The following is a 17,200-nucleotide window of genomic DNA, read 5'->3' on the forward strand; positions in this document are numbered from 1 at the left end:
AGGTTGCCTCAAGCTCCTCCTGCCTTTGATGACTAGCCTTGCTTTAGTGATGATCAAGCTCTTTCTCCCATGTTAAATTCCTGCTGCGTGCTCTTTAAATGGATAGGAGATAATAATTTAGATGTGCTTGACTGTAACTAGATCGACCATAGCTGTCGACAGTCAAACCCATTCCAAAATGAGCCTTACTCTGGTGCCAGCCATGGTTTATGGTTACCCAAAGTGGAAAACAATGACTAGTTCAAAATGGTGACAGATTAGTCTCAAAAAGACAGTGATGATCTGAACTCTGCCCAGAGCTTTGAACTTAATCCAAACTCCTCAGCTCAGGGCTTCAGTTGGTCAGGTCAGCACAGAGCTGAAACAGCTCCATTGATTTGCAGTCACTGTAGATCCAGCCCTTTGGAACAGCCAATATTCCAAGTATTTTTGTGATTTGGCTTTTTTCAGAGCCCAAACTGCCAAAGTTATCGGCTTGTTTCATAGAATCATGGAATATCCTGAGTGGGAAGGGACACACAAGGATCATCAAATCCAACCCCTGGCCCTGCACAGACACCCCAACAATCCCACCCTTTCCCGAGAGCGTTGTCCAAACACTCCTGGAGCTCTGGCAGCCTTGGGGTGCCATTGCCCCACCACCCTCTGGGGGAAGAACCTTTTCCTGAGATCCAACCTAAACCTCCCCTGACACAGCTTCATGCCATGTGTAACTCTCTGAAGCTTATCTGACCTGGTTCTCTAGAACTGGAACTAAAGATGAACTCGTTTATGGTGCTTGTTTGGATGTCACTTTTAGCTGCCACAGGATTGGACTGAGTAAAGGTGCTCGTGATTCTGCTTCAGCATCAGATTTCTTTCCACTGACATCCTCACCCTGCTCCTTGCAGGAATTGGTCAACAGTGGGGACACCTGCATGACTCAAGCCTTGGGTTCTTTCCTGCCCCCACTGCATCTTACTATTCAGGAGTGACCCAGGGCATCAAAATTAAATGTATAATGCAAAATCCTTGAGCTGCTTTAGGGGCAGAGCTGAGGGACTTACCTGCGAGCCTGTAGGATCTGCAGAGCCGAAGGATCAGAGAATAAAAGGGCAGAGAGTCAATCAGGTCAACGAGCAAGTGTATGAGGCCTTGCACAATCACCACCAGCAATCGGAGCTACAAACACAGTGCAACAGAAAACAGCAAACAGGAGATGAAACACTTGGAAATTCATGAGCTGAGCTGGGATCTGACATTGCTGTGGGCTAAGCCAAAGTCTTGTGTGCTAAGCTAAAGCCTCACAATGTGGGTTTGATGTCCAGAAGTGCTGAGCATCCAAACCCTGTGTGAGGATCCTCGGCAATCTGAGCTTTCAGGTGTAACTGGAACGAAGCTCCTATGGCTGCAGTCCTGCAAGGACGTGGGACTTATTCCACTTTTGACAGCCACAGTTGAAAAGGAAGCCCAAATTCTCCCATTTCTAGTCAACTCCAGCACTGTGTACCACTGAATGTCAACTTTTCCCTCTCCAACAGGGAGTTGAAGTAGCTTATTTCTGCCCCACACAGAATCTAAGCAAGAGCAGAGCAGTCAGGAATGAGCTCTCTGCTTCATGTTTTCTGTCCCTGATTAAAGCACCTCCTTTTGTCACACTGCAGTTATTTTTTGCTGCCAAGCTCATCTGAAAAGAGAAGGCTCAAAAAAGATGCTGAAAGCATGTGATTGTCACTGTCTGTGGAAAATTTGGCTCTGGGGAGAGACTGGTCATGTTGGGGGAAGAAAAGAAAAAGCAGTCGCAGCATCTGAGCAAAGCCTGGCTGAGGGCATTTAACACGGCAAGTTAATTCCCTGAAAAAAAAGTTCTGGATCAAACCACAGGGGCTGTCACCTCAGACATGGGATGGAAAGATAGAAAAACAGCTTCTGAGAGATAGAGGGAAACAGTTTGCCCTGCTGGCCTGGATTTGCTGGGAATTCCCCTTGGAGAAACACAAACATGCGTCCTGAATTCCACTTGAGCTGTGTGAGAATCCTTCCTAGGACACCCAACATTTATATTTTCTTTATGGATGACAATAAATGTCTAGGAAACCATTTTTTACTCTCTCAGAAGAGAGTATATGACTTGTTTCAAGGGTTAAATCTTACCAGGGTAAACACCAAATAATACAGTGCAGTTGTAGGCAGGAGGAACAGCAGGATGGTGAACAGCAAAGTGCCAATAAATAACTAGGGAAAAAGGAAACACAATCATGAGCAGAGCAATGGCAAAATAAAACACATTACAAATAAAAACCAGGAGACTGTGAGGCAGCAGAAGTTTGCAGGACTCCTTAATGTAGTTTTTTACTGCCTATGTGAATAATGATGCTACCTGGGATATTTTCAGTATTCCGCCTCTCATTGGGCCTTTTAGAAGGCTCCCTATTGTAGGAGTATGTTTGGGAAGATAAATAAAAGCTGGATCCTGACAGCACTTCTCCTTTATAGACAACACTCAAGATTTCCTATTTCAGCCCAGCTTCCTTAGGAAACAACACTTACATGATCTTACCATTTGTTCCCACCATATCCACAAAAGTTTTAGAACCATTGATCAGTTTTCAGCAGAAAACCGTGGAAAACAAAGAAGAGGAAATTTGGATGGAAATTTTGTAGAGAACTGAGAAGTACTTTTGTTCCTCCTTGTTTTAGCAGAACGAGCACCTGGTTAAAAGCTGTCAGAATTTGGCTGATAAACATTCCCTTAGGCACCAGCCACAGGAATTCTGCCTCTTGCTCAGTGGGAAACTGGGAGAGAGGAAGAAGCTGGAGTTACTGGGGTGGGGGAAGCAATATTCAGTGGATGAAGGAGAAAAAAATCCATGGAAAGCAGGTGTCATTGGCTCCACTGCCCACACAAAAAGTTATTTTTATTCTGGGTCAGCCCAGTTGGTGTAAGTCTAACTAATTCCAACTGGGAGAAATGCACATTTATGACAAATAGGGACCTGATTCTTTAAGTTTCAGTCACCACTTCCAGAACAGAGAAGCCCCAGGAGCACAGGGCACTGCCACTTCTGCAAAAAAGGATCATGGCTGTGGGATATGAAAGAAAAGAACCCACCAGCCACGTCACAGAGGTGGATCAGCATCCCAGCTTTAGGCTCACAACCAGGAATAGATCACAGCCCAACCCATTCTCCTCACAGCAGTTGTTTCTCCCCTCCTCTGTCACTCCACCGCAGTTGCTTAAACCTCCAAAAGTCATTTAAGGTCTGCTTTAAACGTCTCTTCCTCCCCAGCCAACGACACAATTCCCACTGGTCTCTAGAGCAGCAGAATGAAGCCTGAAGTGCCAACCCAATTCTCCTCAAAGCACACAGGGACTGAGCCCTGATGCAAACCTGGCACGGAGGCTTTTACTCTCCAAAGAAACAAAACCAGCCCAGCAGTGGTGCAAGAAGCTCATGGTTATCTGTTGTAAAGGCGGGAAGCACCGACCCCGGGAGTCCCCAGACATTATTGTATGATTTCAGTGATGCTGCAGCTGCCAGAGAAGGAGCAGTTCAGGCTCTGCTGGACGTTTGTGTGGCATTTCAGAATTAAAAAGAGCTTCCAGCGCTCGACCAAAAGCTACCTCTGCCTGAGTGAGAGCGAGTGGGTCCCGCTCCAGCACAACGTGAATGAAACCGGGCCTTTTAATAGAAACGCTGCCACGGCTGTTACTGTGGCAACACTGCCGGGCACCGCATCGGGAACGGCCTCCTGCCCTCCCCCATTCCCGCTCCAGGCTCCCGGACTGCCGGGAGCTGCGGCACCCACCGCGGGCCCGGGGGGATTCAGCCCTCTGAGAATGAAGGGAAGGTTTGGGAAGGTTGGGGAAGGGGAAGGGAGGGGGAGCTGCAGGGCAGCAGAAGAGCCATGGATGCAGTGTTGGGGCACGTCCTGGTTCCGGGCGCCACAAAGCCTTCTGTGGCTTCTGTCTCAGTGTTGGATGAAGCAGGACAGGGTCACACAGCCCGTGGGCAGGGTCCTGCAGGGAGCCCAGGGCTGCAGCACTACCTGGTCCAGGTCATAGGAGCAGGAGTCCACCCGCTGCCGGAGCACGTTCCACTTCTTCCCCCGGAACAGGCGCCACAGGGACGACAGCCCATAGATCTTGAGGCAGTAGAGCCTGAGCAGAGAGAACACTGTGGGCATCAGAGCTGGGAGCTCCTGAGCCCCAGCCCCAAACAGCCTCACAGCCCTGTGCCCACCCAGCCACCAATGCTGCAGAACGTGGGGTGGCAAAAGGGATCAGCTGAGAATGGCACAGACAAATGGCTCAGTCAGTGTATTTGGGCTGGCCCTGGCACAGGGCTACTGCAGCCAGCTCTGGGCCACTGGAGGGCAAAGGCCAGGCCACGTCCTGGGGCTGCAGCAATTGCCAGCACCATGGCACCACCATCCTGGCAGCAAATGGTGGTGAGGCCCTGAGGTTGCCCAGAGAAGCTGTGGCTGCCCCATCCCTGGGAGTGTCCAAGGCCAGGTTGGACGGGGCTTGGAGCAACCTGGGCTGGTGGAAGGTGTCCCTGCCCATGACAGGGGGTAGAAATGGATGGTCTTCAAGGTCCCTCCCAACCCAAACCAGTCCATGATTCTATGAAAAGAAGCAGCAAGCTCATTCCCCCCGGGCTCACCTGTGTGTCCCCAGTTCCCCTCACTTCTTCACACCCTCCCATGGCAGGGCTGGCCAAGGTCTGACCCCCCTCCTTGAGTCAATGCAATGCAATTTGGCCTCTGCAGCACAGAGACAAGAGAGAGGACTGGATCCCCTGTGCCTTCTCTAGTAACCCACAGCTCCAAACATCCTGAAGAGGGGGAAGAGATCAAGGAAATGGCTGGTGGCCCCTACTGCATCCCTTCCTCAGGATTCATGAACTTGGTGCTATGACACTTGGAGCTACTTCCCTCCCAGAAAAATGGCAATGAGGAGGGAAACTTGGCATGACAAGGGATGTGAAACAGACACCCCTCTGTGGAATAACATCAAGGAATAAAGGGCTTCTGGGATGGAGAAAAGGCACAAAGAGCCCTGGGCAGAAGTGCCAACATACAGGGATGTAAAGAAAGGGGACAGCCAACCTGTGGGGCAAAACTGAGCCTGAGAAAGCCTGAGCTACAAAAGCCAGACTGGTAAACCAGAGTAGCTAAGGCATGGAGGCTGCTCACATTTCACATCAGCTTTGTGAAAGCAGAGGTAAGGAGTCTTATCCGAGAGAGGAATCTCTAGGATTGAGGAACACCAGCTGCTTCCAGGAGCTGGCAGGATGCCCCCAGACTGCAGGCACAGCTCAGTGCACTGATCTCCGGGCAGGAGGTGCCCAGGAAGGCTCCTCCAGGTTCTGGGACACACCTGCCTGTGGCTCTGACTGAGGCCATGCACTCTCTGCACACCCTGACGTGACACCAAGCGGGTGTTGCTGTGGTGGCACCTGCCCCACCTGCCCTGGCTGCCTGCACACACTTGCCTGCTCTCCTTTCACTCTCTGGTTTGCTTCACAAGAGGATCTTGGGCTTCACCAGCACCTGAAGCAGCAAATTCTTCCAGAGCTGTGGGAACCCAAGGTGCTGTGGTGGCTGTGGGTGACTGCTGTCCCTTTCTGGCTCTCCATGGGGGCACCTGGCTCAGCAGGGCAGCTCAGTGCCAGTGCCAAGGTAACACAGAGCTCTCTGTACTCCTGACAAACACGAGGTGGGCTGGCTGGCTCCCTGCAGCTCGAGGGAAGAGCAATCAGCTGAGAAAATGCTTTTCCTACTTTCACTCTCTGCACAATTAGGAGAAGCGAGGCCACTCCTCACAGACCAGCACAGAGATTCCAGTAGTTAGAGGTGTTGGGAAGAGACTCCCCATCACTGACATGATTTTGGGTGTAAGCCCTGTGCTCACAACAGACCTGACTCATAAATCATGTCTCAATATTTCCAACCATTCCCTAAACTACTAATCTAAAGACTTACTATTTCTTCTGTTGTTTGCAGTGTAAAGCATGGGGAAGGACAATGACCCTTCTGTACCTTACAAGCCCAAAGGTCCTTTATTTATTGTATCCCACCTCCCTGTCAGGCTCAGCTGTTGTCCCATGGCCTGTGGGACTCCTTGGTGCAGCACATGCTACAGGAGGCAGGAAGAGAGCACAGTGATGGGCACTCCTTGCACAGGAACCACAACATGCCCTAGATGTGCCCCAAAGCCCCCTGCACTCCCCCAGCTCTCAGGCCACAGGGCTCTCCCGGAGGTGCAGACAATGACACCAGGATGGTGTCACAGCCATGCTGTAACCCCAAACCTGGCAACTGTGCTCCACAAGAACCTCTGCAGCAGTGAAGAGACAGGGACTCTGGAGCTTCTCCAGAGCTATGAGAGTTCCCCTCTCCTCCTCCTCCCTTCCAGTTCCCCTCCAAACCACTGGGCAGGGTGCAATTGAGGAGAGCACTATGAGGCTGAATCAAAGGGATGGGGAGAACAGCTTTCCTGTCCTCTGCCTGTCATGTAGTTCCATTTTTCCAGGTCACTACCACGATAAATAAATATTTAAACACAAGAGAACTGAAAGACAGGTTACTTGTATACTGTGGCCACCATTTCTAGCAGCATAAAAGAATTAATAAATTAATTGCTGGTTAAACTGTGAATTGAAAAGCACTCCACCAGGACTGAAGGTGTGGCCTGGGGGCTCTGTGGCCCTTGTCCCCACCCAAAGCGAGGAGGGAAGGACTCACCGGGCCCCGTAGACATAGAAGCAGTAGATGTGGAAGGTGAGGAGCGCGATGATGTCGGAGAGGATGCACAGAGCCACAGTGAGCCCCAGACAGGCTGACAGCCCCACGTACCACAGGATCATCTCGATGAAGGGTGACATCAGGTGGATGTAGCCTGGTGGATATGGCAGAGGGTCAGTGTCACCCTGGCACTCTCGAAAGTCTGATTCCCCCTACTCTAGAACACTGCTCCGGAAACCAGAGCCACGGAAACAAGGAAGTGAAGCTGGAAAGCTCCTTTAGATGTCACCTCCTTTTTAGGAGGGCCAACAAGAACTCTCTTTCAGCCCAGGTTTCTGTCCAGGTGTGGCAGCTCTGTGAGGAAGGGGAGGACACATTTCCCTTGAACAGAGCAGCCACTTGCTCCACATGTGATTCACAGAATCAGCATGGCATGGTTTGGGTCAGAAGGGACCTTAAAGCCCATCTTGTTCCCTCCCCTGCCACGGGCAGGGACACCTTCCACTAGCCCAGGTTGCTCCAAGCCCCGTCCAACCTGGTCTTGAACACTTCCAGGGATGGAACATTTGATTTTCTACACCTGTGTCTGGGTTCTCAAGTACATTTTTAACTGCACACGTCACCACTTACTGCAACCATTCCTATTTTCCTGCCCTTCCCACAAAAGCTGCCCCATATGGCTTTTATAAAACAAAACAGTGTGGAGAAACAATCTCATCACTAAAGTGGGGCAAAGTCACACAAACAAGACCATACTTGATTGGTGAACAAAGTAAAGCAGTATAATAACTATGGGGTTCATGTCCATCATGACTGTACTCCTCCACCAAGGACAGAAGGGGGGTGTTATTTCAAGGGGGAACCTGAAATAATGAAATTGCACTAAGCTGAAGTCGGGGATAGAACAGGGCTGGTGTTTGCATCCCTGCACATTCCTCATCCCTACCCCATCAGCTCCCTTCCATATGGCAAAGGCCATGTAAATGCTGTGTAAGACCTTGTAGAGGTGCCTTCCCTTGGACACCCACCACCATGACACCAAGAAAGCTCCATGGTGATCTGCACTTCTTGCAGAGCATCAATACCAGCACTTTGCTTCATGTGCAAGATTTCCTTGTGTGGGAATCCAACTTTGGCTTCAGTTCCCACAGCAGGAAGATTCAAAGACAAGCCTGTACTTGCAGAAGAGCATTTTGATTCATTACTCACCTCCAGGCAAACATTAAACACTCAGAGGAAAGAGATGAAAAGGGAGCCTGGGAAGTTAAACAACTGCACTTACTAATCCAGAGATGGATGTGGTAGAGGAAGAAGCGGCCCAGAACCTGATCCAGAGCTCGGTTCATTTTCAGTCCAGCTGGGGCTCCCATCAACCACTGGAGCAGGTCCTGGAGCTCCTCAGCGACGTGCTGCAAACACAGGGAAGTAGGGACTGGAGATAAAACAGTGCTACCAAACAGCAACTGTGCACTGTTAGTGCTGCCCCCTCAAAGGATTCTCACCACAACCTTCAAACCCATGGAAAAAAATCCAAACAGCTACTTTACAGCCGATCAGTCAAATCAGAACTGCACCTTCACTGACTCCTTACTGACTCAAACACAACAGCTGAGAGGAACCCGAACTGCTTCCATGGTCTCAGTGCTGGGAACATGAAACTGTGGCACCTCTGGTAGACTTGCACAGTGTGAAATGAGAGTTCTGGAAATAGATGGCAAATGCTGGTGCACAAATGGACTTCTGGAGACAGTCAACTGAAAAGTCAGAGCTGAGCTTGGGGAAGGCTGCCAGGATTGTAAAAGGGGGGAAGATGGCAGTGCAGTGAATTTTTACAAACAACCTTTATGTGTTTAGAGCAGGGCAGAAAACATGATTATATAAATGTATTTCATACACAAAATTTCTTGATACTCTGTGGTGTACTAGGCAAAATTAGCCCTGCTTATAGCACTGCTCTTGCCTATCACTCTTGTGTCTCTCTGCAGGCTCCATGGAGAGGTACCTATGGCATTCCTGAAACAAAGCAGCCTCTAAATCACTGATGAAAAACACTAATGGAGCTTGTCCCCAAATCACAGAATCAGAGACCATTATAGTTGGAAAAGACCTCTAAGATCATCAAGTCCAACCATTAACCTAATACGGCCAAGGCCACCACTAACCCATGTCCCCAAGTCCCACATCCACATCTTTTAAATCCCTCCAGGAATGGGGACTCCACCTCTGCCCTGGGCAGCTGTGCCAGGGCCTGACCACCCCTTCCGTGAAAAAGTTTTCCAAATATCCAATATAAACATCTCCTGGCACAGCTTGAGGCCGTTTCCTCTCCTCCTGTCCCTTGTTCCCTGGGAGCAGAGCCCGACCCCCCTCTGGCTCCCCCCTCCTGTCAGAGAGTTGCAGAGCCAGAAGGTCCCCCCTGAGCCTCCTTTTCTCCAGGCTGAGCCCCCCCAGCTCCCTCAGCTGCTCCTGCTGCTCCAGCCCCTTCCCCAGCTCCGTTCCCTTCCCTGGACACGCTCCGGCTCCTCCATGGCTTTCTTGTTATGAGGGACCAACACTGTCCGAGGACTGGAGGTGCAGCTCCCAAGGGACTCTGGTGCTGAGCTCCAGAACATGTTCCCACCTGCCCTGTGTGCTGTCACTTCAATGCAGCAGAACAAACCAAAATCCAGCTCTGGGATTGTTATTCCTTACCTCAAACTTGTGCTCCAGACCCTTCACGGGGGGGCTTTGACTCACAATTTCTGGTGATTTCATCCCAGGCTGATGTTATTTATTGATTTTCTCTCTCCACCCCACTACTCCACACTCCCCTTGCAGTGGCTCTGCTGCTTGGTGCTTCACACCTGCCCTACTCCCCGAGCTGAAACCAGAGGTGAACTCCATTTACAGGCTGTGAATTGAGGTAACTGAGAGTGGTAACCTTCAGCAAAGAGTTGGGGAACATACCTGGAAGAAGGGACCTCTGACATTGTCCCACATGAACAGATTGTGAGGAAAAGCCTTCTACCTCCAAAAATCCCATTGACAGTTAAGTCCACACAAGTGAAGGGCACTGAAAACTGCCCACATGTAGAACCACCAAACCACACTCCCTAAAGTACTGCAGCCTACTTTCCCCATCATTCATATGAATAATTTCCCTACAAGGAAATTGTTTCCAAGGAACGATTCCATTTTCTTTATTAACCAACAAGATCCTGGCAAAATGAGTTTGTAAATATTTACTTTCAGTGCAGTGGCAAACTTAATGGCTCCATCTCTAACTTCTCCAAAAGGCTTGTATTTCTGTTCCCTCCATTTTTCCTCTGTCTCACTGCAAGTCAGGACTGATTGGATCCCATGGAGCTCACCTCTGTGGCTGGGAAGCGTTTGCTGCTTTATAAATAGACCGGGTTTAATATTTAAAGTGTTGGACTGGTAACTTAGAAAAAGCATTTGGGGATTTTAATGAAATATTTAAATGCTTGAAAGCAGTCCTTCAGCAAGGCTGGTTTTCAGCAGGCAGTATTTCTGGAGGCTGCCAGTCCCAGAGGTGCTGCTAAACCCTGACAGGGGCACGTAGCCCTGGGAAGGTGCCCTATCTTGCTGTTATTTACCTGGGCAAGCCTTCCCAAAGCATAGGCCCAAGGCATAACCTTGGAGACTGTTTTCCAAACAGATATTTTAGGACTGATCGATAGCCAGGAGAATCAGAAAAGGTGACTGGGAGGCCAATTCTCCTCCTGCAGTCATGAATACTGAATGTGGGCAGTATTAATAAATCACACACAGTGGGTTGAAGTGTTTCATAACGGGGTGCAGGGACACGACCAAACTGGAGAGACTGAAGCTAACAAGGGTTAGATGAGCTCACTGTAGAAATATTCCCTTTACTGTCATGCTCTTCCTCGTTTCCATATGCAGAGGGACTGATGGTGATGTGACATGGATAAGGACACACAGGACACCAGGAAACCCACTGATGCTTCAGGGAAAGGAACGGAGCTGGGGACGGGGCTGGAGCACCAGGAGCAGCTGAGGGAGCTGGGGGGGGCTCAGCCTGGAGAAAAGGAGGCTCAGGGGGGACCTTCTCACTCTCACAACTCCCTGACAGGAGGGGGGAGGTTGGGGGTGTCGGGCTCTGCTCCCAGGGAACAAGGGACAGGAGGAGAGGAAATGGCCTCAAGCTGTGCCAGGGGAGGTTTAGGTTGGATATTGGGAAAATTTCTTCATGGAAAGCGTGGTCAGGTCCTGGCACAGCTGCCCAGGGCAGTGGTGGAGTCACCATCCCTGGAAGTGTTCAAAAAGCATGTGGATGTGGCACTTGAGGACATGCTCTAGTGCTGAACACAGTGGTGGTGCTGGTTGACTGTGGGATTTGATGACCTTGAAGCCTTAATGGCTCTGTCTGGTGCAGGTTGGAGCACACAGAGCCAAAGCTCTCGCTGCCAGACACTCCTGCCTGTGCCTGGTATTTGTGCAGGTGTTTGGGGCTCTAAGACACACTATTTTACAAATTACCATCTATAAATATTTTCCAGGAAGTGTTCTCTCTGCTTGCTTTGTTTATGCATCAGCGGAAGAAGGCTGAGTAGGAAGGTACATCCAATTATCTCCAAGCCCCAGTAAGGCTTTTGGAGGCACGATCCATGATAAATATTTAACTGTTTCAAAGAGATTACAGCTTTAGAAAAAGAGGCATCGGTGAGGATCAAAGAGATGAAGGAGGCAAAAAAGAAACAGAAGATAGTTTATAAGCCAGTGTAGTGCTTTGAGTCAGGTATTTCTGAAAGAAGGCTGCCTTCTGGAAAAGGGACAACCACTGGCAAGCCTGGTGGGATCAAGGGGAAGGAGGAAGGTAGGAGTTGTGTGGGCACCTACAGAGAGAAGATTATTCCCGTTTTCCATTCTTGGATTTAAAAGCCTGCTCCAAAATCAGTCCTTGGTACTGCACACAGCTCCTTGCCAGTGGCTCCCTGGGTGTCTGTGAATCACATCTGCCTCACTGCCTGACAAAAGCAACTTGTTATTACAGCCAGCACAGCACAGCTCCTCAAGCTGTGAGAGTGGGATGCCTTGTGCAGCATCAACAATTGCCAGCTAAGTGCTGATTTGAGAACCATTTCATCAGGGGATGAGGAATGATGGCCAGGGAACAGGGATTGAGCCTCCTGGCAGCAGCTGAGTGTGTGACCAGTGCTGAGAGTCAAAATACCCCACCTGGACCTGCCTCCTTCCAGAGATGTCTGCTAGGCAAAAAAATGAGCAGTTTATCCAGGCTCCACACAGCTCTAATTTTGTCAATATTAAAATCAATCAATCAAACCAATGAGGTTATATGTTATATAAGGTTAGTTTGTCAATAGGAAAATCAGTGAGGTTAAAATAAGGTTATGTATGATTTATAATATATTAGAGTACATAATAATCTTACTATAACAGAATCAGGGAATACTCTGAGTGGGAAGGGACCCACAAGGACCCTGCCTTGCACGGGACACCCCAACAATCCCACCCTGTCCCTGAGAGTGTTGTCCAAACACTCCTTGAGCTCTGTCAGCCTTGGTGCTGTGCCCACTGTCCTGGGGAGCCTGGTCAGTGCCCAACCACCCTCTGGGGCAAATGATATATCCAATATTCTATTTACTAACACACAGAGGTGTGAGGCCAATGCCATCAGCAGCTCTGGGGCACAGCTCAAAAGCAGAAGAGAAGGAGCTTTAGGGAAGGAACAGGAGCTCTGTAACTAAACTTGGCAAAACACAAGCACTTGAGAAAGCCCCAGTGATGGGAATAATGCATTCCAGATGGACACTCAGCAGCACAGAGGAAACCTACTGCTGAATGGCTAAGGGGAGATTTTGCTGTCATACTGGAAAAGAAGTGGAGCTGGCTTGCACAGCACATGCTGAAGTCATTGGTATATTTTGGGATCACTCAGATCTGCATTTTTAAGGCCTGCAGAATATGCATATAAATCAATGCCCAGCAAAGGCAGTAAAAGGACTCCAAATGATTTTGTGTCCACTGTCTAATATGCCTGAAAGAAGAAAGTAAGGCTGGGAAGTAAGGAGAGTTGTGAGTGGCCCGAACTGATAAGCCTGGATAAACAGGGAAGAAAGGCACTGACTGGCTATCAAGGCCCCCCACACATGGAGGAGTCAGCACTTCCAGGAAGGAAAGCAAACAGCTCCTGGTGATAGCCAGGTAACCAAGTCCACACACGTAGGAGGCCTGTGGAGATAACTGACACTGATGCACGAGCTGAGTGACAGGTGAGCTAAATTACTGAGAGAGGAACAAACAAGCAACCTCACAAGCCAGCCTGGCCAGGACAGGTGCTGGGGTTGGACATACCTTGAGCACGGAGAGTGTCCATCTGCCAAAGACACTGGGCAGATGGAATCCCTCCTGGAGCCTCCTGTGCCACCAGGAACGCAGCCAAAGCCACTTCCCTGCAGACTTGTTAAGAAATCAGATTTCTGAGAGCTGGGCACTTACAATAAGCGCATAGGGAGAGCTCTGGGGAACCTAAACTTCTCCAGCTGTAAGGAAAAGACTTAGGAATAAGGCTTAGAAAAATATTTGTAGGGTATAGCTCCTGCAGGAAATGTGGTCCTTTCTACCCACCACTGCTGGTGAACAGTGACTGCAGCAATCCTTAAAATATGCTATCCTTGAAAGTTTGACTATGGAAGATAAGAAAAATAGCAATAATCATGATGCACAGCTATGCTGGACACTCCATACACACTTTCTGAAAGCACAGCATGTCCAAGAATGATCAGAGACTGAGGGCTTGCAACAATTAAAGGGTTAGACACAGACCAAGCAGATCGTCATCAAGGAAAATGGGAGCCCTTCTCAGGAAATGCAGCGTAAGAAGGAAAGATAAACCGCTGCTGGAATTCTCTAATCAGAACCAAGAAGCTGGAGAAAGAGCAGAGAGAAGATGTTCTCCAGCTGCTAGAAAGAAACCAATGGAAAGATCCACTCAGAAATGAAAGAAGAGTGGGCAGAGAAAGGATTAGGCTGTGCAGCTGCATGGCAAGGCTCAAAATTGGCTGCACATGTATTCCCAAGACACAGAAGCTCTTAAGACAGAGCTGACCTCAGATTAGTGGTCTGGTCTCCAGCTTCTGAAGTACATTATATGTTCCTTACTGCCACTAAACAGATATATTGGAGCTCTGCACCTAAAATGAGCCACCAGAAGAGCAGGATGGTGTGAGTCAGACTTGCTCCTCATGAATTTCTGCTGATGCTGAGGGATCTTCGTGGGCAAGAGGAGTTATGTTTGACAGAATCACAAGACACAGCAAGTTTTCCTAGTTTAGCCTCCGTATCCCAAAGCTCTTAGGCAAGATTTCAGGTGTTTGTACCCTGACCAGCCAAAGCCTTTGGATTTCCCCACGAAACTCCTTTCACAAGCACAGCTGCACTGCTTATCAAGTCTGACTTTTCAGCAGTTTATCAGATTCAGCCCAAGTTACAGCTTTGTTTCCCCCCATACAATCTGAGGACACTTTCTGTTGACTCAAGAACAAAATAAAAGTACTGTGGCTCCATAACCACTCAACCTGCAGCTGCAGAGCTGTCCAAGCCATAATTGTTCCTTCAGGACCTGGAGCAGCCCTCCAGTAAACACCTAATTACCATGCACAGCACATGCAAAGCAGAGCTGTGTTCTTTTTGAGCAGCCCCAACAGGCTTGATTGAAGATTTCACTGTTCTCCAGTAGACCTAATTTGCATGACTTCAGACAGGACTCTCTGAAACCCTTGTGTGGGAGGCACTGCCTCCTTCCAACTACCCCAGGCATCGAGAGCTGCTCAGCACCCAGAGCAGGTGAAAGAGGAACAGCCTTGGCCAGACTTACGTCAGCCACGGGGATGAGAGTGTCAGCAAGGTGACCAATTCGGTTCTTCCTGTAGAGCCAGGACATCAGCAGGATCCCCAGAGCCACATCAATCAGCAGAGAGACAAAGATGTTGGCTTTCCTGCATGCAGGAGAATGAGAAACAGTGTCAGAGAAAAAGGAAGGACGGTGTTTAATGTTTCAATGACAACTGATGGCTTTGCTTACATTGCATCTCTAATGTCCCAGGGACAACAGGACAACCCAGTGAAGAGGAACAGTGTAGGGACCTTTTGACCTTCCCTGCTGTGCTGTTCCTTCTGTGTTCAGCCAGGAGAAGAGAAGACTGAGGGGAGACCTCATGGCAGTCTGCACCTTCTTCATGAGGGGCAGTGGAGGGGCAGCTCCCATCTCTGCTCTGTGACCAGTGACGGGCCCCAGGGAATGGCTGGAGCTGTGTCAGGGCAGGGTCAGGTTGGATCTCAGGAAAAGGTTCTTCCCCCAGAGGGTGGTTGGGCACTGAACAGGCTCCCCAGGGCAGTGGTCATGGCCTCAAGGCTGACAGAGCTCAAGGACAACACTCTGAGGGACAGGGTGGGATTGTTGGGGTGTCTGTGCAGGGCCAGAGGTTGGATGGATGATCCCTGTGGGGCCCTTCCAATTCAGGGTAGTCTGTGATTCTGTGATTCTAAACATGGAGCCACTCAGAGTCTGCCACACCACAAAACCTTTTTTAGTAGGGAGCAAAGACTGGATTGAAGCTACAAAGAGGAATGTTAGACTGAAAGGGAGAGACGTACTCAGGGGAGATTTACCAATTACCAGCCCTGAGGGCACCAGCACTTGGAGCATCCACGTTGAGATCAGATGGTTTCCCAACTCAAGGCAATAAATAGTGTTTCTGGGTTCATACACAAACCCAGAAGGTCTGCTGAGTTCCCCCTTCCCTGCTGGAGTTTCTGAATGAAATTTCATGACGTGAGTTATTCAGGAAATCAGATTAAACAATCACAGTTACTTTTGGCCTTCAAATCTGCTAATCTATTTTAAGTGTTCCCTGGGAGTCTATTACTGCAGGATCAGAGAAGCACACAGAACAAGACTGGCTGTGGAAGGGCCGCAGGGCATTCAATATCTGTCTCAGATCTCTGCTCTGTTCCACTCACTGTGCTGCATGTTTGCTTTTTCTCTTACACTGACTTTGTTACTGCTGTCAGAGTTTCTGCAAGAAAAGGTTCCCCAAAAGAGTGGGTGAAAGAAAGGAACATTTAAACCTTTCTGCTCTTATGGAAAGTGCCACTGAACACTGATGGCAGTTTTTGGTTAACAGCAGCATGCAGGAAAGCAATGAGTTTGTGGGAGTTGTGACAGCAAAGCACTCACACGTGGGTGCAGGACAAGCTTTTGGGGGGCAATATCCCAGTTGCCTTTCCGAGGCTTGGGAAAAAGGCAGATATCTGACAAAAGGCATAATTAGCATATAAAGTTATAAACATATATGCATACAAATGGAGTGCAGAGCAAAGATGAGCAAACGAGCACGGAGTAGAGCAAGGGGTGCAGTGATGACCCCATAGTGCTGTGTGAGCCTGGGATCCATGGTTTGGGCTCCCCAAGGAAGACAGGAATAGAGCAAAGACACACATGACTTTCCATGTACCCCATACCTCATCAGCTGAGTCTGGGTTTGAGCCTTCTTGTTGCTGCTGATGACCTGGAGGTGCTGCAGGCGATGTCCCAGCTGCTCACAAGTTGAGAGTTTGCTCCATAAGAAAGACAAAGGCCAAAACTTCAGCACCCTGCAGAAACACATGGGAATGTCCCCTTTTGCCTTTGCCATGCAGCAGGCAGGCCAGCATCCCAAATCCATGCAAAACAGGCAGTGCACAGTTAAGGCTGTGCAACCAGAGACGGCGATTAGATGTTACAGACTCTCTGAAAGGTTAACAGAATTAAGGGGCCTTGCCACACCAAGACATCTAAAGCAGACAACCCAACCTCCCATTTCCACTCTGTCAAACCACGGGCCTTGCTCTTCCAAGGAAGCCACAAGGCAATCCTGACTCCAGCCTGTGCTTTGGGATACATCACTGGGCTTGCACAATGCCCTGAGCCTCCAGCAGAGAGGAGCCAAGGCAGTTTTGTGTGCAGGGCAACAAACATGGTGTAACTGCTGCACAAATCCCAGTATTACCAATCATAGAATCACTGAATGGTTTGGGTTGGAAGGGACCTCAAAGCTCATCTCATCTCAACCCCCTGCCATGGGCAGGGACACCTTCCACTAGCCCAGGTGAATCCAAGCCCCGTCCAACCTGGCCTTGGACACTTCCAGGGATGGGGCAGCCACAGCTTCTCTGGGCAACCTGTGCCAGGGCCTCACCACCCTCACAGCCAACAATTCCTTTCCAATATCCCATCTAACCCTGCCCTCTGGCAGTGGGAAGCCATTCCCCCCTGTCCTGCCCCTCCAGGCCCTTGTCCAAAGTCCCTCTCCAGCTCTCCTGGAGCCCCTTTAGGTGCTGGAAGAGGCTCTCAGGTCTCCCTGGAGCCTTCTCTTCTCTAGGCTGAACAACCCCAACTGTCCCAGCCTTTCCTCACAGGAGAGGGGATCACCAGTCTCTGTTTTGTGTG

The 17,200-nt window shown here is 49.5% G+C and overlaps 1 protein-coding gene across 5 annotated transcripts in view; it reads right to left on the minus strand.

Annotated features, from left to right (window-relative positions):
• The window catches only part of PIGQ (phosphatidylinositol glycan anchor biosynthesis class Q), a 39,438-nt gene that overhangs the window by 12,809 nt on the left and 9,429 nt on the right, over positions 1–17,200 (minus strand). For 2 of the 5 annotated variants that reach the window (XM_027671334.1, XM_027671335.1), the window contains exons 3-9: positions 16,234–16,365; positions 14,588–14,708; positions 8,012–8,138; positions 6,730–6,883; positions 4,030–4,141; positions 2,134–2,214; positions 1,047–1,161 (exon numbers count right to left, since the gene is read on the minus strand). In XM_027671334.1, the coding sequence (XP_027527135.1) occupies positions 1,047–1,161; positions 2,134–2,214; positions 4,030–4,141; positions 6,730–6,883; positions 8,012–8,138; positions 14,588–14,708; positions 16,234–16,365 (842 nt within the window). Of the gene's footprint in view, positions 1–1,046; positions 1,162–2,133; positions 2,215–4,029; positions 4,142–5,477; positions 5,719–6,729; positions 6,884–8,011; positions 8,139–14,587; positions 14,709–16,233; positions 16,366–17,200 lie in introns of those variants that run through there. The other 3 variants (XM_027671336.1, XM_027671338.1, XM_027671339.1) reach the window with 3 other exon arrangements.

Source organism: Neopelma chrysocephalum, unplaced genomic scaffold, assembly GCF_003984885.1.
Source record: "Neopelma chrysocephalum unplaced genomic scaffold, ASM398488v2 Primary Assembly neopelma1_97074, whole genome shotgun sequence".
Taxonomy (NCBI): Eukaryota; Metazoa; Chordata; class Aves; order Passeriformes; family Pipridae; genus Neopelma; species Neopelma chrysocephalum.